Genomic DNA, 23,563 nt, shown 5'->3' with positions numbered 1-23,563 from the left:
AATATTAGTGTGACTAGGGGCAGCTGGCTGGCCTTAGTAGGTGAAGCATCTGACTCTTGATCTCTGGGTTGTGAGTTGGAGCCCCAGACTGAGTGCGTAAAATCTTAAACACATTAGTATGACTTACACTCTCATTTTAGTCAGTTTGTTTTTGTTTGTTTGTTTTTACGTTTATTGCCTTTCTCACTTGAATGTTAAGGTCCATGAGGGCAGAAATTTTATTTTGCTCACTGTGCGGCACCTAGTACTGTGCTTGGCCCAGAGCAGATGCTAGACATATATAGAATGAATGCCCGTTCGTTCCAGCCTTCTCAGAGTTTTCCTGATCCTACTGGCGTTGGTTAGGTTCTCATATCACAGTTATCTATCATCACTTATCACTATGTTAACTACCAGTCTAGTAAACTATCTTTTCTACGCCGTAAATTGCAGAAAAAGGTAGGACTCCTCTAGATCTTGACTATTACGTACCTAGAGCCTAGCACAGCGCCACACACACGGAGCTCGGTAAGCACAGAATTAACTCAGAGGAACTCTGCACCGAGGCAGCATGGCCCACGGATGCCGGCCTCGCGCAGGGAGCTCCGGGTTCCTTGGCCGCGCCCCGAGCGCCACGTGACTCAAGTCCACACCACGTGGCTCAAGCCCGGTCCTTGCCGCCCCGCCCCGCTCCCGCGGCGCGCGCCGCTTCCGGTGGGGGCGGAAAGCGGAAGTGTGGGAGGGTCTGCGGGGCGGGCTCGGGGAGGTCCCGGGGGAGGATGGAGCTGTGAGCGGGACTGGGCGGCTGCCGGCAGCGCCATGGAGACGGTGCAGCTGAGGAACCCGCCGCGCCGGTAAGGGGCCGCTGGCTAAGAGGCAGAGGGTGGGGAGAGGGAAAGGCGGGAACTGGCAGAGGGGAAGCACCAGGTGCGCCCCCGTAGGGGTGGACCCGCGGGGCGAGGCTATCCGGCTGATGGGCACCTGCTGAGTTGGGGGGGTGGGGGAAATCTCTCCCGGGAGGGGGTCCGGCAGAGGGGAGCGCGCGCCCAGGGGAATAAACGTGGGGCTGGCTGGGGAGAGCGCTTGCTGTGGAGGGACATCCTGGCGGAAGGGGGGCGCTGCTGTAGGGAGCAGCTACTGAGGGACGTGGGGACAAGTTAGGGAGAGCACCTGCTCAAGGCGGGGGCTCTTGCGGGGAGGCTGTCCTAGGAGGGATTCATCGAGGTAGCGGGGAGGTGGGGGTGGGGGATGCTGAAGCAGGATGGGAACCTAGAGAGGTCCAAGGTATGGATCAGGAACAAGCAGAGGAAGGCTGGATGCACTTTCTAAGGGAAGGGGTCCCACCTGAGGGGTGCAGTGGGGAGGATCTGTTGAGGGGGAAAGCTTTGCGCCTAAAGCGGAAGGCGTGCCGAGAAAGGTTGAAGGTCCAGCAAGGGAAGGCTTTGTGGAGGGTAGCATTTAGGAAGAGTTGCTGGATAGTGTCCCCACTCTAGGATGATGATGGCATCTTTCATTGCTGATGCCCAGTGCCTTCCTAGCTTTCCTCGTGTTCTCCTCAGCTTTTCAAATCTGCCATTGGGAAGGAAATAAGGAAATAAGAGGAGGTTTTCAAGATGGGCAAATTGAGGCCCAGAAGAGTTGCGACACAGCTCTGTGTATTTCCTTCTTTGCTCCAGGTCTGGGTCGTGACCTGACCAGACTGGGCCCTTTTCAGGCCTCTATTGTTTTGTATCAGCTCCAGATCCTACTACTACCTGGAATTGTTTTAAGTCAAGATCGGGGAGGTAGCAGATCCTAGAAAGTCTGAACTCTTGGGCTGGTTATAGTTGTATCATTGATTTGCTCTGTGGACACCAGGATCTTATGTCAGTCTGCCACATCTGGAGAAAAGTAGAGTGCAGAGATCAAGGGAGTCATGCTTCTCTGGGGTGCAGTGTAGTTAGCTTCTATTTCACAGAGACCTCTGACTTCCTGCAGCAGAATGAGCACTAAAGTAGGAAGTGTTCTGCGTGTGGGAGTGTGGGGCAAAGGAGAGGTGAAGGGAAGGGATTGGCAGCCTGGGCTGCACACTTGGTGTTTGTTTGAAGTACACAAACACTGCGGAAGGCAAATAGCTGGTTGGGGTGGACTCATAATCACCCCACTCTAGTGTGCTGAGACGGAAATAATAATGATTCTTACCCAAACGGCACTTACTGGGGAGCCAGACACCTTCCCAGTGCTTTCCATGTCTCCTGATGAGCCTCATGAAATTGACCTATAAAAATGGTAATTTCACGTGATTCAACTTCTTATGACTCTTTTGATTGTCACAACAACCCTATGAGGTGGTTATCTCCATATTTCTGTTTCACAGGTGATTAAATTGAGACACAAAGAGTTTAAGTGATTTGTGGGAGGTTCCACAGTTAGTTAGGGGCAGACCTGGGATTTTAAACCAGGCGATCGGGTCCAAAGTCCATGCTCTTAACTGCCTCAGTCTGATGCCTCTGTGGAAGGATCCCGGTTCCACAGGGCCTGTGTATGTTAGCAAGTATTTGCTAAAGCACCATAGTGATCCAGTTATAAATGTACATGGGTTATATTTCTTTCTGAAATATATTCATTGTTCTTCCGAGGTCTTGGTTTAATTGAAAACAGGATTAGGAATCTGAGTTTTGTTTCTACCTTTGCCTTGTGTTATATTAGCTTGGGCAAAAGAGTCAACCTGTGTGCATTTTGTCACACTCATTCCCGCACCTTTTGGATTTTCAGAAATTTATGAAATGTGCAAAAGGAGAGCACTGCAGGGCTGAGTTCTTTTTTTTTTTTTTTTTTACCATTTATTTATTTTTGAGAGACAGAGACAGAGTGCGAGCAGGGGAGGGGCAGAGTGAGAGGGAGACGCAGAATCGGAATCAGGCTCGGAGCTCCGAGCTGTCAGCACAGAGCCCGACGTGGGCCTCAAACCCACAAACTGTGGGATTGTGAACTGAGCCCGGATGCTCAACCAACTGAGCAACCCAGGCGCCCCTGCAGGGCTGAATTCTTGAATGAATTGCTCATCTTAGGTGAACCTCATCAGCAGATGAACTTTATTACTTGCATTTGTTAGGACTGCCATGTCCGTTTCACACACTGGGTGATTGAAATGGCAGAAATTTATTTTCTTATAGTTCTGGAGGCTAGAAGTCTGAGATCAGGGTGTCAGTAGGGCTGTTTCCTTGAGGCCTGTCTCCCTGGCTTGCAGATGGCTGTCTCCTTCCTGTGCCTTCACATGGTCTTCCCTCTGTTCCTATCTGTGTCCTTACCTCCTATAAGGACACCAGTCTTATTGAATTAGGGCCCACCTATGTGACCTCATTTTACCTTTATTACCTCTTTAAAGGCCCTGTCTCCAAATAAAGTCACATTCTGAGGTCTTGGCATTTAGGACTTCAACATATGAATTTGGGGAGGGAGAACATACTGATTTTTATGATCATTAAAAAAGTCATCAATTTATCTTACACATTTGTTGTAACCATTATCAAATTCTGAATGGAAAGAGGGATAAGTATACATTAATAAAATGAACCTTACAAGAGTTCTAAGATGGGAGAAAGAGGCTTCAGAATTAGCCAGACTTGTGAGTAACTACTTCTTAAACACCCTTGTTTGTGTTTGGAAAGGTAAAGGTGTCTTGTCAGAGATTCGGTTGGCATGTGTTCCCAACAAGGGATTGCAGTCTCAATGCAGGAAATCCTCTCTGCATTCATTTGTGTGTGACTGACTGATGAGAGATTAAAGTTGATGGCTTATGTAGGAGTTTATGATTTTTAAAAAAGTGAATTGGTGTCAGATAATAATAGCGTGGTGGAGGATGCAGAGAGCATTTCTGGGATGCTTGGCTGTCCATGTGGCCATCTGACTTAGGAGAGGAGCCTCTGCCGGTGTTTGGTCCATGGAGGCTGTGTTGGCCAGGCCTGTTCTTTTATGAGCAAGCAATGAAACTACCTATGACTTGGGGAAGTCCCAGCTGAGAGCTGAATCATCAGTCGGGGCTGTTTTGTGCTTCTTCCATGAAAATTTATGGTATAAATGTCATTAAGAGTCACTTACCAAAAGATGTTCCATAGTAATCTTAATCGTTGATAACCTGCTAACCCTTTTTAGGGTGGAATTCTATTCTTTTGAAAACTCGCAAGGATTCCTGGTAAAAGCTTAGGATTCCCATCATGACGTTCATTGATCAATTTAGGAAATATTTATCGACCACTTCTGGGTTGTGAGGCACCAGAGAAATAAAGATGTTTAAGCCCAGATCAAAATCAAACAAACACCCCACTTCGATTGTTTCAGAGAACTGCCTGAGCAGGTATAGAAAGTTCTTCTGTCAGAGGATTATCAGGCGCTTGCAGCTGTTTCTGTCACGGCAGTGGCAGTTTCCTTTGTTATGTTGTGGTCTCAGAGTAGTTGAAATCGTGAGTTTTGTTTTTTGCAGACCACAAAGTCAACACTTCAGAGGAACACATTTGATCTTCCTTTATATAAGCTGTTTAATTATACTTGAGAAATGAGGTATTGTCCATTGTTTATACAGTTACAAATTCAGTGCTTCCCCGCCCCCTGCCTCCCCGCCTCCCTTGGTTTATGCGATGTTCTTTCTAACTTCTGAGTTCATAGACATGTTGCTTCTGAACTTTAAGAGGAGTTTCACTTCAGCCCTTTTTGTTTTGAAGCTAGTTTTTATGATGTCATTGGAATTTAATATTTAGGACCTTTTGATTTTCAAAGGTCGCGGTGGTCATTTTGTTAATTTTCAAGTTGTGGCAATTACTGACGTGGAGCATTTCTCTAGTACATAGTCTTGACATTTACAGAATTATAAAAGATTGTCCTTTAGAGATCAGTGGTTATGGGTGGATACACTTGACGTGTTCAGGGATTTCTTTTTTGTCTTTTCTTTTGGTTTTGCTATTTTTTCCGGGAAGGTGTGTGTGTGTGTGTGTGTGTGTGCGCGCGCCCGCGCGCATGCATGTGTAATTCAAGTCTTTTCATGTAAAAATTGGTATTGTCCAGCTAGTTTGAACCTTCTGTCTACAAAGAAATCTCTAGTGTTCCTACTTCCATATTTCACCATTTCCTGAGCTGTCTTTTCTTTGTTGTCTTTTGTAGTTTCAGGAAGCCATTGTGTAGAAGATGCACACGTATACACACACAGATATTCCTTGGCAAGCTTCTTCCTTAAGCCCATTAATAATTTTCAGAGGTCTCAGAGTTTTATTTATTTATTTATTTATTTATTTTTAATTTTTTTTTAATGTTTATTATTTTTGAGACAGAGAGAGACAGAGCATGAACAGGGGAGGGTCACAGAGAGAGGGAGACACAGAATCTGAAACAGGCTCCAGGCTCTGAGCCGTCAGCACAGAGCCCGACGCGGGGCTCGAACCCACGGACCATGAGATCGTGACCTGAGCCAAAGTCAGATGCTTAACCTACTGAGCCACCCAGGTGCCCCAGAGGTCTCAGAGTTTTAAAAAAATACTGTTAATTTTTAACCTCCTGTGTTTGTTATTTACTATGTCTGGCATAGTCTGAAAAATTATCTGGAAGTTATAAGCACCCATATGTCTTTGATTTTTGGGACTCATCGGAGGTACACTGCTGCTCGTGGAAGAGTCCCTGTGAGACTATTTGAAATTCCTAGCTGCGTAGTTATTTTTCACTTTTGATCATGTCTAAGTGTATACCTTCCCCTTTCTGTTTCTGTGATACCTGTAGAATCTCTATGTTTTGACCAAATTGCCAAAATCTTGCTAATGAAGGGTGAGAGACTCTGTCTTCCTTGGCCTCCAGGCTGAGACCATATTTCAATTCATAGTTAACCTTACATTAAACATCTTTTTTGAAGAGATAGTTATGCCATTTTAATTCATGGCATCTCAAGATTTAAATGGATTTAAAGGTTCCCTCTAACGCTTGAACCCACTCTGTAGCATTTTAGCCACATGATGATTCATTTTCTGTTTAAATTCTCCAATGATGGGGAACTAGGGACTTCTTAAGGCTGTCTAAACCATTTCAGAACAACTTTTACTGTTAGAAAGTTTCTTATACCTGTTGAACTGAAATCTGACTCTTGGTAGCTGTCTACCCTCTGGTCCTGATTATGCTCATCAGAGTGAGCCAGAACACGTGCAGCACTGCCATAGAGCCTCCCTTCAGCGTCCCTTAAAAGTCTTTTGGCTCCAGGTGTCTGGCTGGGTCAGTCGAAAGAGCATGCGACTCTTGATCTCAGGGTCATGAGTTTGAGCCCCACGCTGGGTGTAGCGATTACTTAAATAAATAAAAAACTTAAAAAAAAGTCTCTTAGCTTGCCTTTCATGTTCACTAGTGAAGGCTTTGTAGAGAAATCCCTAAGATGCTAATTTTAATATAAATAACGTATTTTGTGGTCTAGTTGCTGGTAAATAAAATGTATTTTATGTTTTTATTTCTTCATTCACAGGCAGCTGAAAAAGTTGGATGAAGATAGTTTAACTAAACAGCCGGAAGAAGTATTTGATGTCTTAGAGAAACTTGGAGAAGGGTAAGTGTACAAAACAAACAGGTGGACCAGTAGGTCCCAGTCTTTTTCTTCCCCTAACACTGGAAGTAGCTGCACCTTTCTCATGTCAATAGTTCATACACCTGAGGAGGAGGGACAGAAATGTTGTGTATGGCACTGCTCTGGGTCGGGAGGAAGGTCAGCTTACAGCTTGAAATGCCCTTTTCCTCTCTCTCCCAGTCACCATTGTAGACAGATTCATTGATTTCTGGTCTCTTTCACCCCAACGGCATCCATTACTTTCTCTCTTATAGAATCCATGGGTTACGTGATTTTATCTATGTAACAGCACTAACTAGCTTATACTTCAAGAATTTTTGTTGATCGTACATTTTTATTTGCTGTTCGTAGTTTCTGATCAACATGCAATAACTTGTTTCAATAAAAAAATGGAATTCAGCATTTTGGTTAGTGTAGCTTTGTGAAATATAGTAAATCAGGGACTGTGACTACCTTTATAACTTCCAATAGATTGAAAATCCCTGGTTGGGAACGAGTTGTCTTCTTAAAACCCAGATATGTGAATGGGTTTATAAAATACTGCTGAAATGGTAGTTAGTAGTGGATAGTGGCTGTCATTGACTTTCATGATGCAATAAAGGTTACAGCATAATTTTTTATGCCTTTACATATCCTTTTCATTGTATCCTTAACCTATTTATTTCTTTTTCTGTAATGACCAGATATTAAAATGTGAGAGACATTTTTTATTATGTTGTTAGTTTTTGAATAGGTAATCAATTCATAGGATTCAGAATTCAAAAGCAAAGGAGTGTATACAATGAGGAAAATCCACATTCTACTTCTATCTCTCAGCCACCCAGTAGCAATCAGTATAGTGGTTTTTTTGTGTATCCTCCAGTGACAGTTTCTGCATAAATAAGCAGGTGTGTGTGTGTGTGTGTGTGTGTGTGTGTGTGTGTGTTCAGTCTCTTGAGAGTGCTTTTAGTTCAATAGAAGACTTGAAACATTAGCTTTTAAAAATGTCTGTTTAAGTACTGTGTGCTTCTTGAAATCAAGTCTTCCATATTTTATTTTGGAGTTTAGTGTTATTTATGTCTAATATAGGTCAGCAATAATGTTAAACCTGATCGTGGATTACATGGCATAGGTTTTCATGGATTGCCTCCTTGTAAAAAACATTAGTCATCTCTTTGTAAGTTGGAGAAATACTCTTTGGAATCAAACAAGACATCAAGCAGAGAAGGGAAGTAAAAGGGGACACCAGCTGTGCTGTGAAAAGACAAGTACAAGATGAATCTGAAGACTGCAAGTTGACTTGGCATCCTTAAAGGTATGGAAAAATGACAGTCCCTCTACATCTCTTGCCTGCCCTTTTCAGCTTTAGCTTGGTATCCTTGCTCTTTTCCTCAAGGAAATGAGTCCAAAGCCCTTAATCTAACAGTGCTGACAGGTTATGCTTTGAATAAGGTAAACATGGTAGGCATAACTGAATATGTAAGTAACTTGTTTCTTTCAGTTTTAATCGAAATGTGTTACAGTCATAAAGGTGTGGACTGTGAAATTAGAGCTGCGTTAAAACTCTTGCTCTACTGTTTTTTAGTCACAATAAACGAGTGAGCTTGAGCAAATTATTTAATATTTTGAAGCTTCATAAACTTCAGCTATAAAGTGCAGACATTAGTATCTCCCTCATTTGGGTTAAGTCAAGTATTATATGAGGTAATGGGGGTAAAGTACTGAGTACTGAGTATGGTGCTTGTCACAGAGTAAGTGGCAACCATGATTATTTTATTTTTATGTCTACCAACTGAAGCATGTTTCAGACCTTACCATGTCAAATTAAAGTTAATCTTAACTCTTCCAGTATATTTAGATGTTCTTGAAGGGAGCTCTGTTTGGGTTGATTGGGTTTGGGGAACGCCAAGAGAAAACTACAGACAGAGAATATATCAGGAATGTAGCGTAAGGGAAAACTAAGCTAATTACGATTGTTTTTAATTGTCTTTTAGACCTATGCATGTCTTCATTGAGGAACTTGGAAATTTCCCTATAGAGATGTAACCAGCAAGAAAATTGACATAAAGCTTCAGATCTTTCTCCCCGTGCTATCACCGTATTGTTCTTTTAAGTGATACCACAGATGCTTGGATTTCTGTCATCATAGCTGAATGAACCCGAACAAGTTTCATTTAACTAACAGAATCCTAAAGGAAGACCTTAGCTGCCCTTTTCTGTCTAAACATAAACTGCCGTGCCATCCTTAAATTGCTCTGGAAAACAAATAGATTGTGAACACTCACTGACTTGTGTCTTGTGAAATGAGCTCTGGCTGATGGACTATATTGGATTCTGGAGGCCGTGGTCCTTCTGTGTATGGAAGAAACGCTGTGGATCTGTGGCAGAGTAGAGCCAAAGCTCCAGACCAGAATGAGTGGACCATGCTTGGAAAGTGTTTTGAGTGCCAGCCTAGCACCTTTTGTCCTTCTGTTATACTTAAAAGTTTTACACCTTGACTCATTGAAGTTTTTATCAGCGGGTAGTAACAAAAACATCTTGCCCATGGTTTCATAGCTAGTGAGTGGTATTGTTAAGACTTGTATCAAGTTACTTTGGCTTCAGATGCTGTATTATTTGTTTTTTTCCAAATTGATCCTTGCCTTGTATGGCTTGTATGAAACCCCTACTTCCCCACCATTTTTGTTCTCTGCCAGTTAAAATTCACTGTAGTTTTGTGGTAGGGAATCTGGTCTTATGGAACCGGCCTAAAAGTGCGAACAATTGCTGAAGCCTTCTAAATTCTCTTCAGATTACTGGAAATGAAGTACGTGGAAATCACGAATCTTAATTATATGAACTCTCGGAGTATTCCTTGCTCTCAAGGGAGCATAGGGAGGCATGGAGAGTGTTCTGGTCAAGATTGCTGAGTGAGCACATGCAGAGATCTCTCTTTCCATTTCAAACAGATAAAACTAATGAATGAAAATTAAAAGTTTAGATAAAACGACACATGGCCAGCTACGGACCAGGGATGGAAAAGATATGTAATAGTAAGGGGGTGGGGAAAGCTTGCCTTTTCCTTGTCAGGAGATTGCAGGTGGGCTTCCTACATGAAGCTGTGGGATGGATGAGGCTCCCCATCTATGAGCTAAAGTTGAAATAAATTTGCCCAAACACCACTAGAAAGTATCATTTGCCTGTGGCCTGGGGAAAAAGTGGAGGTACCTGTTTGACAATAGGAACTGGGCCCAGACGCTTTCAGGTATGGGATCTTAGAGAGGCAACAACTCCCAACTCCTAACGGGGGACCAGGTTTAAGTTGTACAGCCTAGATGATGGGGCTAAAAGAACCATGAAACCACCATGGCATCATGAACTGGTCATGGCAGTTAGCATTGTGTAGAGGAAAATTATTCAAGATAAAAGGAAACTCCTGCAAGGAAATCTGCCATGAAATAATGATCAGAACTAACAAATGGGAGAATTCACACCCAAGGAAATAGAAATAGTGGAGCAATCTCAAAAGGGATTTAACATGTTTTCGATTTTCAAAAAGAGAAGACACAGAATAACATCCTTGAAAGAAGAACACCTGGTTATGAACATGAACAGTTAGCTCCATGCAAAATTAAAGTTGGGAACCTTGACAATGAAAACTATAATGATTGAAGTTCAGGAGGCCCAATAATTTGGATAAGCAGTAAACTAGACAAGCTGAATGAATTTGTGAATGGAAAGATAGAAATGAGACTGATCACAAAATGCAGGACAGAGAAACATGGTGTTAGAAATCAAGAGGGCAACGTGGATTGAGGAGGTGCAGTATGGGTCCAGTAGGAATTCTAGGAGATAGTAGAAAAGATAGGAAATAGATAAGGCTGAGAATTTCCAGACTTGAAGAAAAACATGTGCCTTCAGATCAAAGAAACTTATGAAGTATCAAATAAATCAACTCCTAGTTATAGTAAAAGTGTAGAATGTTAAGGATAAAGAGGAAATCTGGAATACTACAGAAAGAGAGATTACCTATGAAAAATGATAATCCAATGGTAGCCAACTTCTTGGCAGCAATAGAAGCTGGAAAACTGCAGAAAAGGTGCTGAGGGAAAGCTATTGTCTACGAACTCTGTATCCAGCACAACCAATTCCAAAGAGGAGGTGAAATACAGACATTTTCATACATATGGGACCTAGTGTATCAAGAATAACTTTGGATGAAAGTAATAGAATACCCAACTAGCAATGGCTAACCAATAAGGGCATTTAATAACTAAGTAATAATAAATCTGGGGTGAAAGATTCCAGAATGGTTGATTGGCTTGATAATGGGTTAGCTATTTGTGTAGTTCTCTATTTCAAGATGGCTACATTACTTTCCAGCATCATGCCTTATGTAATAGTAATCAAAGTAGGAAAGGAAGTGGCGAGTAAAAATGGGCCTTCTTGTGTGCTACCGTCTGATTTATCAGGGAAGAAAGTCTCTCCCAGAATCCCTTCCACAGAATTCCCCTCAAATTCCATTGGCCAGAGCTAGGTCATGTGCTTATTACTACTTCAGTCACCAGCAGAAGGAATAGGAATGCTGAGTGCTTGGACCACCATGTTTTATCCCCTGGGACCAAGCCTTCACCACCCTAATGAATCAAAAGTTTAACTGTGAGGAAAAAGAAGCAGCAGTCAGGCTTCCACACAGGGTCAATGGTTGCCTTTCTCTGGCAAAAAAAAAAAAAAAAAAAAAAAAAAAAATTGTAACATTTAAGGATTATTATACTAGTTTGACAATATAAGGGATTCTGATGGAATGGAAATTTTTTGTGTGTTCTGCATAGACTTTTTTTTTTTTTAAGTTTTATTTACTTTCACATTGAAATGGTTCCCAAGTGTCTTTTGGCAGCTAGAGCATTCAGCTACTTTGCTATATCAGGTGGCCCTGTGATGTTGATGTTTTTTCACCAAGACAGTGTGAAGAAACAGGTGGGTTTGGGAAATAGGAAGGATGTCTTACTCATTGTGTTTTCAGTGACAGCCATCGAGGTTTCCAGTAAAAATGTAATCCATGCAAGGTGATGATGGTATGTCATTTGACCACCACAGTTGTCTTGTAGTTTGTATTGTCATTTTACAGGTGAGGAAATTGAGGCACGAGAAGGTTAATGTGTATGTAAATGATGGTTAATATGTAGTGGGGGATAGGGCTCAAATCCTAGGTCTTTCGATTCTAAATCCCATGCTCTTTTCACCCCCAAATTGAATCGACATATGCACTTTTTACTTATTTCGATAATAATCTTGTAAGGGGGCATGAGTAAATGGCTTTATATGTGCTCCGTTCATCTGATACTAGCCTTTGAAGGGCCTGAGATTTTTAATTAGTTTCCATAATGTTTTAAGTATTATTGTGAGTGAGAGGAGCAAGGACGGAAAGACCTCATGGGACTGGAGTGAACACAAGAGCACAGAGGCCTCCGTTTCTGTGTTCGAGCCCTGGGAGCTCTGTGTTCACACAAACCTAGATTCACTTCCTGGCCTGACCACTTAGTTTTTTACCTTTGTGACGACCAAGTCTTATAACCTCTGGGCCTTTACACATTTTTCCTGTAAAATAGGGATAATGACCCCTTCTTTGTTTTTTGTTTTTTGTTTTTTGTTTTGTGTGTGTGTGTGTGTGTGTGTGTGTGTGTGTGTGTATGTGTATGAACTGGGATGATGCACAGCTTCTGACAGACATCAGGCATGGTAGCTACTATAACAGTGATTATTTTATATGAATACGGTCAGTTATTTAAATGTGAAGTTAACAGGTTGTTTTTCCTCCCTGAAGTACTTTAGCTGTTTCAGTTTTGCAGTTGTAGTCATTGGGGGTATAATTTAGAACCATGAGTTGCTTGCGTTTTACCACTTTGTATCTCTGGTCTTGCTGTGCCTTTACAAACGTTCTCTTTACCCCAATTATAGGTCCTATGGCAGCGTGTACAAGGCTATTCACAAAGAGACTGGTCAGATTGTTGCGATTAAGCAAGTTCCTGTGGAATCAGACCTGCAGGAGATAATCAAAGAAATCTCTATAATGCAACAATGCGACAGGTAAAGCCATGTGGTGTTACTTTGGAGAGGACATGGTTTTGGATTATTTACAGTTTAACACCTACAGATGCATTTCCTTAGATATTTTGCAGAAGAGAGAATTTAGTGGAATCACTGTGCATGTTCCTTTCAGACAAAAAAAATCTGATGAAAAAATGTGTTTTAGTAGCTAAACTTTTATGGTTTCTATTCTGGATAGATTTTTTTTTTTTTTCTTCTCTTAGTAAGCCCCTTTCAAAACTAGGAAGAGGAGGCAAAGAGGCAGAAAGTGGTGCTGGCTTTTTTTTTTCCCCCTGATAATCATCTCTTTTACTTCCTATTGAGAAAACATGTCTGCAGAAATAGCTAAGGAGAGATAATTCAAATACTTTCAGCTCTAGAAGCCTTGGAATATCAGATCTATAAAAAGAAAATGCTTTTTTTATGTATTACTGTTCCTTCACATTTAAAAAAGAATTCTTCAAGCTCAGAGTAGTTAAGAATTGTATTTTTGAGGAACTAAGATTTGTCAAATGTTGTAAGCAGGAAGTCAGGCCACCAAGCAACCACAGAAAAGCACGTGGTTTGCTCTGAAATTCTGTGACAACATGGGTTGGTCTCTGTGATGGAGCAGGTTTCCCCACTACTGTTTATTTAAAAAAATTTTTTTAATGTTTATTTGTTTTTGAGGGAGAGAGACAGAGCAGAGCTGGGGAGGGGCAGAGAGAGAAGGAGACACAGAATCTGAAGCAGGCTCCAGACTCTGAGCTGTCAGCACAGAGTCCAGCGCGGGGCTTGAACTCACGCACTGTGCGATCATGACCTGAGCTGAGGTCGGATGCTTAACCGACTGAGTTACCCAGGGGCCTCTCCCCACTACTGTTTAAATTTGAGAGAAAGACACCTGGGTGGTTCATTTTGTTAAGTGTCCAACTTCGGCTCAGGTCATGATCTTATGGTTCATGAGTTCGAGCCCACATCGGGCTGTTAGCACAGAGCCTGCTACAGATCCTCTGTCCCGCTCTATCTCTGCCCCTCCCCTGCTCGTGCGCGCGCTCTCTCTCTCTCTCTCTCAAAAATAAATAAACATTAAAAAAAAAAAAAGGTCAGAGATACACAAACTTAGAGGCAATGCCAGCTCTAGGGAGATGAAAGGAGAATGAGAGTGTCTTGTACTGGAGGCTGCATTTGTTCTCCTGAAGCTCAGCATTGGGGCAGGTGGGGCAGCCTACGAGGAAATTTGCCCAAGAGCCTTTAGATTTCACTGACTTGCGAATGCAGTTATTTTCTCTTCTCCCTCCTTCCCTTTGTATCACTTGACCGGATTGATCGTAGTCAGGTAGCCATTTTCCTTTTCCTCTGCTCTGAGATACTGTACGGAAGCTCTTTCCAATTGGCACGTTGGGACTTTGCACTTCTGATAGGCCACCCAAGAGCTGTGTTTCAAACAGAGTATGCAAATATCTCTAATTAAAGAAGAGTTATTTTGAAGAGCCTATTCTGTGCTAAGCATGGTACGGAGTACAGAGAAGTACAGGGCAGACTTCTTGTCCCCTGTGAGTTTATAGACAAATATGTCATGCCAGACATGCCTGTGTATGTATGGGAGAATCTAGCCGATGATACAAAATAGTATAGGACATATTACAAAAGTAAGTAGCTGGTATTACTTGCCTTGTAAAGGCAGTAAATCCTACAGGAATGTAAGGAAGGGAGAGCAGATGTGATCGGTACCTTAAGAGACTTATTCATCCATGTCTTCGTTAGTAGTGTTTGTGTGTGTGTTTCCTGCTGTCCTTGTCGTTGACATGTTTCTCGGGGATAAAGGGGCGTTTGAAATTCTGAGCATTAATGATGCCGAGTAGGTTCTAGCATCTTCAGTTATCATGCAACATTATCTAGCCCTGATAACAATCTAGCCAATTAAAGCTGGTAGCTCTCAGTGGGCAGAGTATTTCATTTTAATAGGATGTTTGACTTTTCTCTGAAATTTCTCACTTGCTATCTGTCTTCAAGCCTGAGAACCAAAATTCCAGGTCTGACTCTGAAGGTTTTTTCTTTATAGTAGATTGTAGTGCGACTTATTTTTTTTTCTTACTACAAAGTACACATGACTTCTGGGAAAAATGCAAATAAAAAGAAAATAAAATCATTTTTCCCTTTGGAGAAGTAATCGTTGTTAAATACTACTTGGTGTACATATCCTTTCATATCTCTTTCTGTAGTTTCACTTTTCTTACTATTATGTAACCTACACCTGTACTTTTTTTCTTTTTGGTAAGCACTTTTTTTTTTTTTTTTTTTGTAAGCAGGATATCTTCTCATGTTATCAAGTATTCGTCTATAATATTTTCCTTGGATTTGTGGTTATTCCATTATATGGGTCTATCATTATTCCTTTAATAAACTCCCTGATGTTAGACATTTAGATGGTATCTAAATTTTCATTGTGATACTGCTGTGATGGAAACTATTTCTTTTTGAATAGCTGTAGTTCTTTTCCTGGGATGAATTGTACACCTAGAAATGCAGGTTAACAGACCCATACATTTTCTCACTTTTGTTATTTATTATTTGGAAAATTATTATTATTTATTATGTATATTTTTATCAATAAAGAGGGTGTCTATTTTAACCTGAAATATGAATAATTGATCTTTGGAGCAGAGAAATTAATTTTCACGTATCAAAGGCTGTAGCACTAATTCATATTGTTGCTCTCTCTTTAGCCCTCATGTAGTCAAATATTATGGCAGTTATTTTAAGAACACAGACTTGTGGATCGTTATGGAGTACTGTGGGGCTGGTTCTGTGTCTGATATCATTCGATTACGAAATAAAACGGTAAGTTTACCTTCTGGAACAATGCATCTGGGCTAGTTTCTGGCCTTGTATTCGTGGTAACTTTCCTACTGTTGTTTTAAGAGAGATGACTGTCAGATTGCCCCGTTTCCATCATTTGTTCCCTCTCTGCTTTCCGATGCCTCCTAAAAGTGGCAGTTTTGACATCAGCCCAGTCCACCGGTATGTAGCATGACTTGCTTACTTCATACTGGGAAGGAAAACAATGCCAACAAATCTTGGTTAAGCAGTGGATTTTATTTTATTTATTTATTTATCTATTCTAAATAAAAAAAAATTATTTTAAATGTTTATTCATTCTTGAGAGAGAGAGAGAGCACAACAGAGTGTGAGCAGGGGAGGGGCAGAGAGAGAGAGGGAGACACAGAATCCGAAGCAGGCTCTAGGCTCTGAGCTGTCAGCACAGAGCTTGATGCAGGGCTTAAACCCATGAACTGTGAGATCATGACCTGAGCTGAAGTCGGATGCTTAAATGACTGAGCCACCCAGGTGCCCCTTTGAGAAAATGTTTTTTAGTGTTTTTTTTATTTTTGAGAGAGAGAAAGAGAGAGAGAGACAGACAGAGCTCAAGCGAGGGAAGGGCAGAGAGAGAGGGAAACACAGAATCCTAAGCAGCTCCAGGCTCTGAGCTGTCAGTACAGAGCCCGACGTGGGGCTTGAGCTCATGAATGTTGAGATCTTGACTTGAGCTGAAGTTGGCCACCTAACCGTCTGAGCCACCCAGGTGCCCTTAATTTTTTTTTTAACGTCTATTTACTTTTGAGAGAAAGAGAGAGAGACATAGCATGAGCTGGGGAGGGGCAGAGAGAGAGAGGGAGACACAGAATCTGAAGCAGGCTCTAGGCTCTGAGCTGTCAGCACAGAGACCCATGTGGGGCTCCAACACTTGCACCATGAAATCATGACCTGAGCCAAAGTCAGATGCTTAACTGACTGAGCCACACAGGCACCCCAAGCAATGGATTTTAAACGTTTAAAATAGGATTTGGTTTTCTCCTCTTACCCAGCATGTTCACAAATTAACTTCTGTATCCTACTAAACAGAATAATCTCTGTGGAAGATATTCGCTCTTACTGTGATTGCTGAAATAAAAGCTAGGAGTCGTGGGTTTAATTCAGGTTCAGTTGCTCATTCAGTAAATACTCTAAGCTCTAGGCATCCAGGAGTAAAGAACACAACGACCCTGCTCTTGTGCTAGTACATTTTTTTGTAGGGCAACAAAAAAGCCACCTGATGGTAACTAGAAAAGAAATCCCAGAGAGTGATAATTTATTTGAAGGAATGGACTGGTGGAGGGTGCTTGGGGAGCTACTTGAGAGTGGACAGCTGAGAAAGGCCTCTTAGGGAGGTAGCGTTTAAAGTAAAACTTGAGGGTTGCCTGGGGGGCTCAGTTGGTTGAGCATCTGACTCTTGATTTTGGCTCAGGCCATGATCTCTGGGTCATGGGATCAAACCCCCTGTGTCCGGCTCTGTGCTGAATGTGGAGCCTGGTTAAGATTCTGTCTCTCTCCCTCTGCCCCTCTCCCCCATTAGCACTCTCTTTCTCTTTCTCTCTCAGAAAAAGAACATTCTAGGTAGGGGAATAAGCAATGCAGAGATCCTGAGGCTAGAACGGGTTTGGCACATAAAGAAGGCCACTGTGAGTGGAGGGAGAGGGGAGGGAGAACTGTAGGAGATGAGGTGAGACAGGTGAGCGGGCCTGGATTATGTTGGGATTGTCCACAATGATAATGAGTTTGACTTTTATCGGGGTACCATAGGAAACCATTGCCAGGTTCTAAGCAAGTGAGGAGCCATCTGATTTACATTTTAGAAAATAAAACGTGGCTTCTGTGTGGACTGTGAATGGATAAAAGTAAAAGCAGGGGACATCTTAGCCTTTAGTTTTTTTGTTGTTGTTGTTTTGTTTTGTTTCGTTTTGTTTTAATAAGAGAAACAGGAATAATACCTATATTAAATATTTGCAGAATTGTGAAAATTAATTTAAATATATGAAAGTACTTTGTAAATTGTGAGGTGCTGTATGTAAGATAGGAATAATTTATTTTTATTTTTAATTTTCTTATTTTTAATTTATTTATTTTTAAAGTTTACTTATTTTGAGAGAGAGAGAGTAAGCAGGGGAGCAACAGAGCGAGAGTGAGACAGAGAATCCCAAGCAGGCTCTGCACCGTCAGCATAGAGCCCGATACAGGGCTTGAACTCACAGACCTAAGGATTGTGACGTGAGCTAAAATCAAGAGTCTTCTGTTTAACCAACCGAGCCACCCAGGCGCCCCAAGATGGGAATATTTTAAGACTCAGTTGTATCCTCAAAAAATTAAAACTAAAATTACCCTATAATTCAGTAATCACACTACTGGGTATTTACCCAAAGAATACAAAAACTAATTCAAAGGGATATATGCACCCCTGTGTTTATTGCGGCATTATTTACAATAGTCCAATCATGGAAGCAGCCCAAGTGTCCATCATAGATGAATGGATAAAAAGATATGTGTGTGTGTGTGTGTGTGTGTGTGTACACATACAAATATTATTTAGCTGTAAAAAAATGAAATATTGCCATTTGCCACAACATGGATGGATCTAAAGTGTATAATGCTAAATGAAATAAGCCAGTTAGACAAATACCATATGATTTCACTCATATGTGGAATTTAAGAAACAAAGCAAATGAACAACAACAACAAAAACAAACCAGAAACAGACTCTGTTAAGAGAGAATAAATAATAGATGGTTACCAGAGGGGAGCCAGGTGGGGGGATGGGTAAAATAGGTGATGGGAATTAAGAGGACACTTAACCCTGATGAGCACAGAGTAATGTATGGAACTGTCTAATCTATTGTACACCTGAAACTAATATAGCATCATGTTTACCCTGGAATTAAAATAATAATAATTAAAAAAATAAAAATAAAACTTAGTTGTAACTTTTGGATTATCTATACAAGTATATCCTTTTCTTAATTTATATTATTCAGAGTTAGTGTGTTTTTCTGATCAAATAGCAAGTTCTTTAGGTAGGAATAATATCCAGCAATATGATAAAGAAGTCCCAAAGCTTGAATAATTTATTGAATTAAAAATTGGATTCCAAGCTTTCTTATATGCAGCATTAAGTTCCTTTGTTTCAGGTATTTTGAAAAAATCCAAAACTAATTTGATGGTGAATTTGATGTTTTAATATTAATTTATTGTGTTTATGTAATTTTTAGCTATTAAGTGCTGATCTTTAATTATAGCATGTTATTTTGTAAAATGTTTTAACTCTGTCTTGTCCAGCATGATAGTCACTACCTACATGTGGTCACTGAGAATTTTAAATGTGGCTAGTCTGAATTGAGAAGTGTTGTAAGTATAAAATACCAGATTTGGAAGAATTATTACAAAAAGGAAGAATGTAAAAAAAATTTACATTGTTTATATATTGATTACATGTTGAAATGATAATATTTTGGATAAATATGGTTAAGTAAAATATATGATCACAGTTAATTTGGGGGTGCCTGGTTGGCCCAGTTGGAGTGAAGAGTGACTCTTCATCTTAGAGTCATGAGTTCAAGCCCCATGTTAGGTGTTAGAGATTACTAAAAAAACAAACTTAAAAAAATTAATTTTGCTTTTTTTTTTTAAATGTGGCTATTAGAAAATTAAAATTTTTATTTGTGGCTCACATTATATTGCTCCCTTACCTGATTAGCTCAATTCATTAGAATAAGTGATCGGTAAACAGGTCACATGAACTTTGTTCTCTTCAGCTACGGGAGGTACCTAAACTCTAGTTTGCAGCCTTTGCCAATAGTGTTTGCTTGGGCTGCAGTGAGAGAGCTCTGTCGCTTGTTAGCTTTGTGACCTTTGAAACAAATGACTTGTTTGTGCTTCAGCGTCTTTATCTATAAAATGGTGATGGTGATGATGATGATAGTACCTATTTCACGTGATTCTTATAAGGATTTAATGAGATTACAAAAACAGTGCCTGCCATAGAATAAATGCTTAATAATGGTTAGCCTTTTTTAATTTTATTAGCAGTGTCTGGCTCTTTTTTTTTTTTTCAATGTTTATTTATTTTTGAGAAAGAGAGTGTGTATGAGCGGGAGAGGGGCAGAGTGGGGACAGGAACAGAAGATCTGAAGCGGGCCCCGTGCTGATAGTAGAGAACCAGACGCGGGGCTTGAACCCACGAACTGTGAGATCATGACCTGAACCGAAGTCGGAAACCTAACTCACTGAGCCACCCAGGTGCCCCAAGCAGCGTCTGGCTCTCAATTGATGCTTATTAACTATTTGTTGATTGATTGATAGCATAGTAGTTATTAAGCCATGTGCATTCTTCCATGCCTTATATCATTTGATTTTCCTGACATTCTTGAAGAAAGGTAATAGTCCTGTTTTATAGACTGAGAAACTGGGACCAAGGGAGGTTCCAGAACTTGCTTAAGTCACACAGCTAGAATGTAGAGCCATGGGGAAAAACTAGGTCTTCCTAATCTCCAGTCCCGTGTTTGTTGCAACACACAGCCTACTGTCTTCTTGTGTGAGTTGTTAAAATGGACACTGAGAGTTTGTTGATGGATTGCGTTTGTTTAGCACTGGATCTGCACAACATCAGCATGGGACTGGGCCGATCTTCTGTGTCGATCAGCATTCTTGCTTTCATATATTTATCATCATTCAGCAAATACTTTTTCAGGACCTGCTATGTGTCACGTGCCTTTCTTGGTGCTAAGGTTATAATAGTAAACAAATCAAAGACATTTTAAAATGGAGTTTACATTCCTAATAGGAAAGACATCACATAGTAGGTATACAAATAACGTGTAATACAACAGTTGGGGATAATGCTGTATTTACCGGTAAGATAGGATAAAGGGGTAGAGAATGACCTAGGAATGGAGGGAGCTGGGGAAGGCCTTTCTGACTTCCTGGATGAAGAGCATGGTAGGTAGAGAGAACATCAGATGAATAGTCCCAGAAGTTGAAGTTTGCTTTGAGTGTTTGAAGAATAGCAAGGAAGGGTACATGGCTGAAACAGAATGAGCAAGGTAGAAAGTAAGTAGAGGAGGAAGGTAGCTGGGAACCAGATCATGGAAGACTTTGGTGAGGACTGGCTTTAATTTTGAGTGACTTAAGAAGCCATTGGAGGGTTCTGAGCAGATCTGGCTTGCATTTTAAAAGGTTCATTATGGCACGCTGCCATGTGGAAAATACGTTGTTGAGGGTCAAGGGCGGAAGCAGTGAGACCAGTTAGGACCAGCAATGAGACCATTGAGGAAATTATTAGAATAATTCAGGCAGGACTTGCGGTTGACTTGGACCAGGGTGATGACAAGAGGATATGTTTGGATATATTTTGAAGATAGGAAGGAGCTAGGGACGACCTCAAGGTTTTTGTCCAGAGCAATTGAAACTGTCTTTTACTGAGAGAAGACTAGGAGGAATAGAGCAGGTTGGGTGGGTGGTATGGAGAGGCCTGGGGGGCGGTAGGAATAAATAAAGAATTTGATTTTGACTGTTATGTTTATGAGGCTTGTTCGGTATTCAGTTGGAGATGCTGTGTAGGCAGATATGTGAATCTGATGTCTGGGGAGAGATGGGACAGGAAATACCACTTTAGAAGTGGTTAGTGGAGAGATGGTACAAGCTGTCCAATGTTGTGACAGGTTGAGTAAGATCTCATATTCTAGGATGGGAGCTTCGATATAATTTTTCCCCTTGATGTAAACTGATGGCATTTTAACCTTTCATTCTTTTTTTTTCCCCCCCAGTTAACAGAAGATGAAATAGCTACAATATTACAGTCAACACTAAAGGGACTGGAATACCTTCATTTTATGAGAAAAATACACCGAGATATCAAGGCAGGAAATATTTTGCTGAATACAGAAGGACATGCAAAACTTGCAGATTTTGGGGTAGCGGGTCAACTTACAGTAAGTAGAAATGTTACTTGTCTTGGTAACTTTCAGCTCTGTCCTGAGAAGGAATTCCTGTTATTTAGGTATTTAAAAAAAAATTTTTTTTTAATGTTTATTTATTTTGAGAGAGAGAGAGCGCGAGTGGGGGAGGAGCAGAGAGAGAGGGAGACAGAGTCCAAAGCAGGCTCCAGGTTCTGAGCTGTCGGCACAGAGCCTGACGCGGGGCTCAAACTCACGAGCTGTGAGATCATGACCTGAGCCAAAGTTGGATACTCAACCGGCTGAGCCACCCAGGTACCCCTAGGTATTTTTTAAATACAATACTTAATTTCATTGTATTCATAAAAAGTTTATAAAAGGTGTCAATAAAATTACAGAAGAGCTAGTAGGTTACTTCAGATCCTTTCCTGGGGTTCAGGTCCTGGATTTTAAATTTTTTTTTTTCAACGTTTTTAATTTATTTTTGGGACAGAGAGAGACAGAGCATGAACGGGGGAGGGGCAGAGAGAGAGGGAGACACAGAATCGGAAACAGGCTCCAGGCTCTGAGCCATCAGCCCAGAGCCCGACGCGGGGCTCGAACTCACGGACCGCGAGATCGTGACCTGGCTAAAGTCGGACGCTTAACTGACTGCGCCACCCAGGCGCCCCGAAGGTCCTGGATTTTAACTTTGATAAAAATAAAAGCTAAAACAAGAAATGGTAAGAGTAGAAGTTTGAATTCTGTTCATCATCATATTTATAAAAGGAAGAAAAATTCAATCCAAACTGCTTTCCTTGAATAAGACATAGCATCATGTCAACCAGGAAGCATTTGGCAGTTATTTTACTGAAAACACTGTCTTCGTTTGGTTCCAGGATACAGCCTTTTGATTCTCCTCCTACGTCACCGGTGTATGGCAATGAAAAAACCATGGTTTCAAAACAGGAAATGTAGAATTACCTGATTTTGAAAAATACCTAAGTGTATATGAAGTATATATAGAAAAACAGAAACAGTTCTGGACAGATATGTACTAAAATTGGCAGCAACAACGTTATACATCAAACAATTTTCTTGGGCGGCAGAAAAAATATTTTTTGCTTGTTTGTTTAGAGCTGGTATTAGGTAGAGTTTTCTGGTTTTTTTGTCTTGTTTTGTTTTTTGTTTTTAAATCTGCCTGAATTATGTTAGGGAGTTTAATAGGTATTGCAATGGCACAGAAATTGCTTTGATGTTTGAAAAGCAAAATCAGAAACTTATTCCATATTGTGATTTCTGGGTCTTTCAAAAGATTTTGTTGTTCACACATAAAGTCCTTCTAGGGAACAATTTATTCTTCCAACTGTAGTATATAAATGTGTCCATTTTCGGGCCTCCTGGCTGGCTCGGTCTGTGGAGCATGCAACTCTTTTTTTTTTTTTTTTATTGTTTATTTATTTTTGAGAGAGAGAGAGAGACAGAGTACCAGCAGGGGAGGGGCAGAGAGAGAGGGAGACACAGAATCCAAAGCAGGCTCCAGGCTCTGAGCTGTCAGCACAGAACCATGAGATCACGACCTGAGCTGAAGTCGGGCGCCCCTAGAGCATGCAACTCTTAATCTTAGGGTCATGAGTTCAAGCCCCACATTAGGCATGGAGCCTACTTAAAATAAATAAATAAATAAATAAATAAATAAATAAATAAATAAATAAATAAGTAAGTTAATTAAAAAATGAATGAATTAAAAAATGTCCATTTTCCTTCATATTTGCCAATACTGAATGAGAAATAAATTGTATCTTTTTAATCATTTTGAAACTATTTTTACATTTGACAATTGGCCATTTACAGTTCTTCTTTTGTAAGTTAACTCTTCATCTTAATTGTTGGTTGGGGGCCCCAGTGGCTCAGTTGGTTAAGCATCTGACTTGAGTTTGGTTCAGGTCATGATCTCATAGTTCATGGGATCAAGTCCCGTGTTGGGCTGTGCACTGATGGTGTGGAGCCTGATTGGGGTCTTTCTCTCCTTCTCTCTCGGCCTCTCCCCTGCTTGTGCTCTCTCTCAAAATAAATAAATAAACATGAAAAAAAATCCATTTGCTAGGGGTACCTGGGTGACCTCGTTGGTTGGGCATCTGACTCTTAATCTCAGCTCAGTTCTTTTTTAAAAATTTATTTAAAATAATTTTTTTAAGCTTATTTATTTTGAGAGAGAGAGAAAGTGAGAGAGAGGCAGAGAGGG

The 23,563-nt window shown here is 40.8% G+C and overlaps 1 protein-coding gene across 2 annotated transcripts in view; it reads left to right on the top strand.

Moving 5' to 3' along the window:
* The first annotated feature begins 729 nt into the window (after positions 1 to 729).
* Positions 730 to 23,563, top strand: part of STK4 (serine/threonine kinase 4) — an 89,296-nt gene continuing 66,462 nt past the window's right edge. Inside the window, exons 1-5 of one of the 2 annotated variants that reach the window (XM_030309525.1) lie at positions 730 to 833; positions 6,452 to 6,532; positions 12,467 to 12,595; positions 15,304 to 15,418; positions 21,211 to 21,375. In XM_030309525.1, the coding sequence (XP_030165385.1) occupies positions 799 to 833; positions 6,452 to 6,532; positions 12,467 to 12,595; positions 15,304 to 15,418; positions 21,211 to 21,375 (525 nt within the window). In that variant the 5' untranslated portion in view covers positions 730 to 798. Of the gene's footprint in view, positions 834 to 6,451; positions 6,533 to 9,094; positions 9,336 to 12,466; positions 12,596 to 15,303; positions 15,419 to 21,210; positions 21,376 to 23,563 lie in introns of those variants that run through there. The other variant, XM_030309526.1, reaches the window with a different exon arrangement.

Source organism: Lynx canadensis, chromosome A3, assembly GCF_007474595.2.
Source record: "Lynx canadensis isolate LIC74 chromosome A3, mLynCan4.pri.v2, whole genome shotgun sequence".
In the NCBI taxonomy this organism is placed as follows: domain Eukaryota; kingdom Metazoa; phylum Chordata; class Mammalia; order Carnivora; family Felidae; genus Lynx; species Lynx canadensis.
This window is presented reverse-complemented; position numbering and strand designations above follow the sequence as displayed.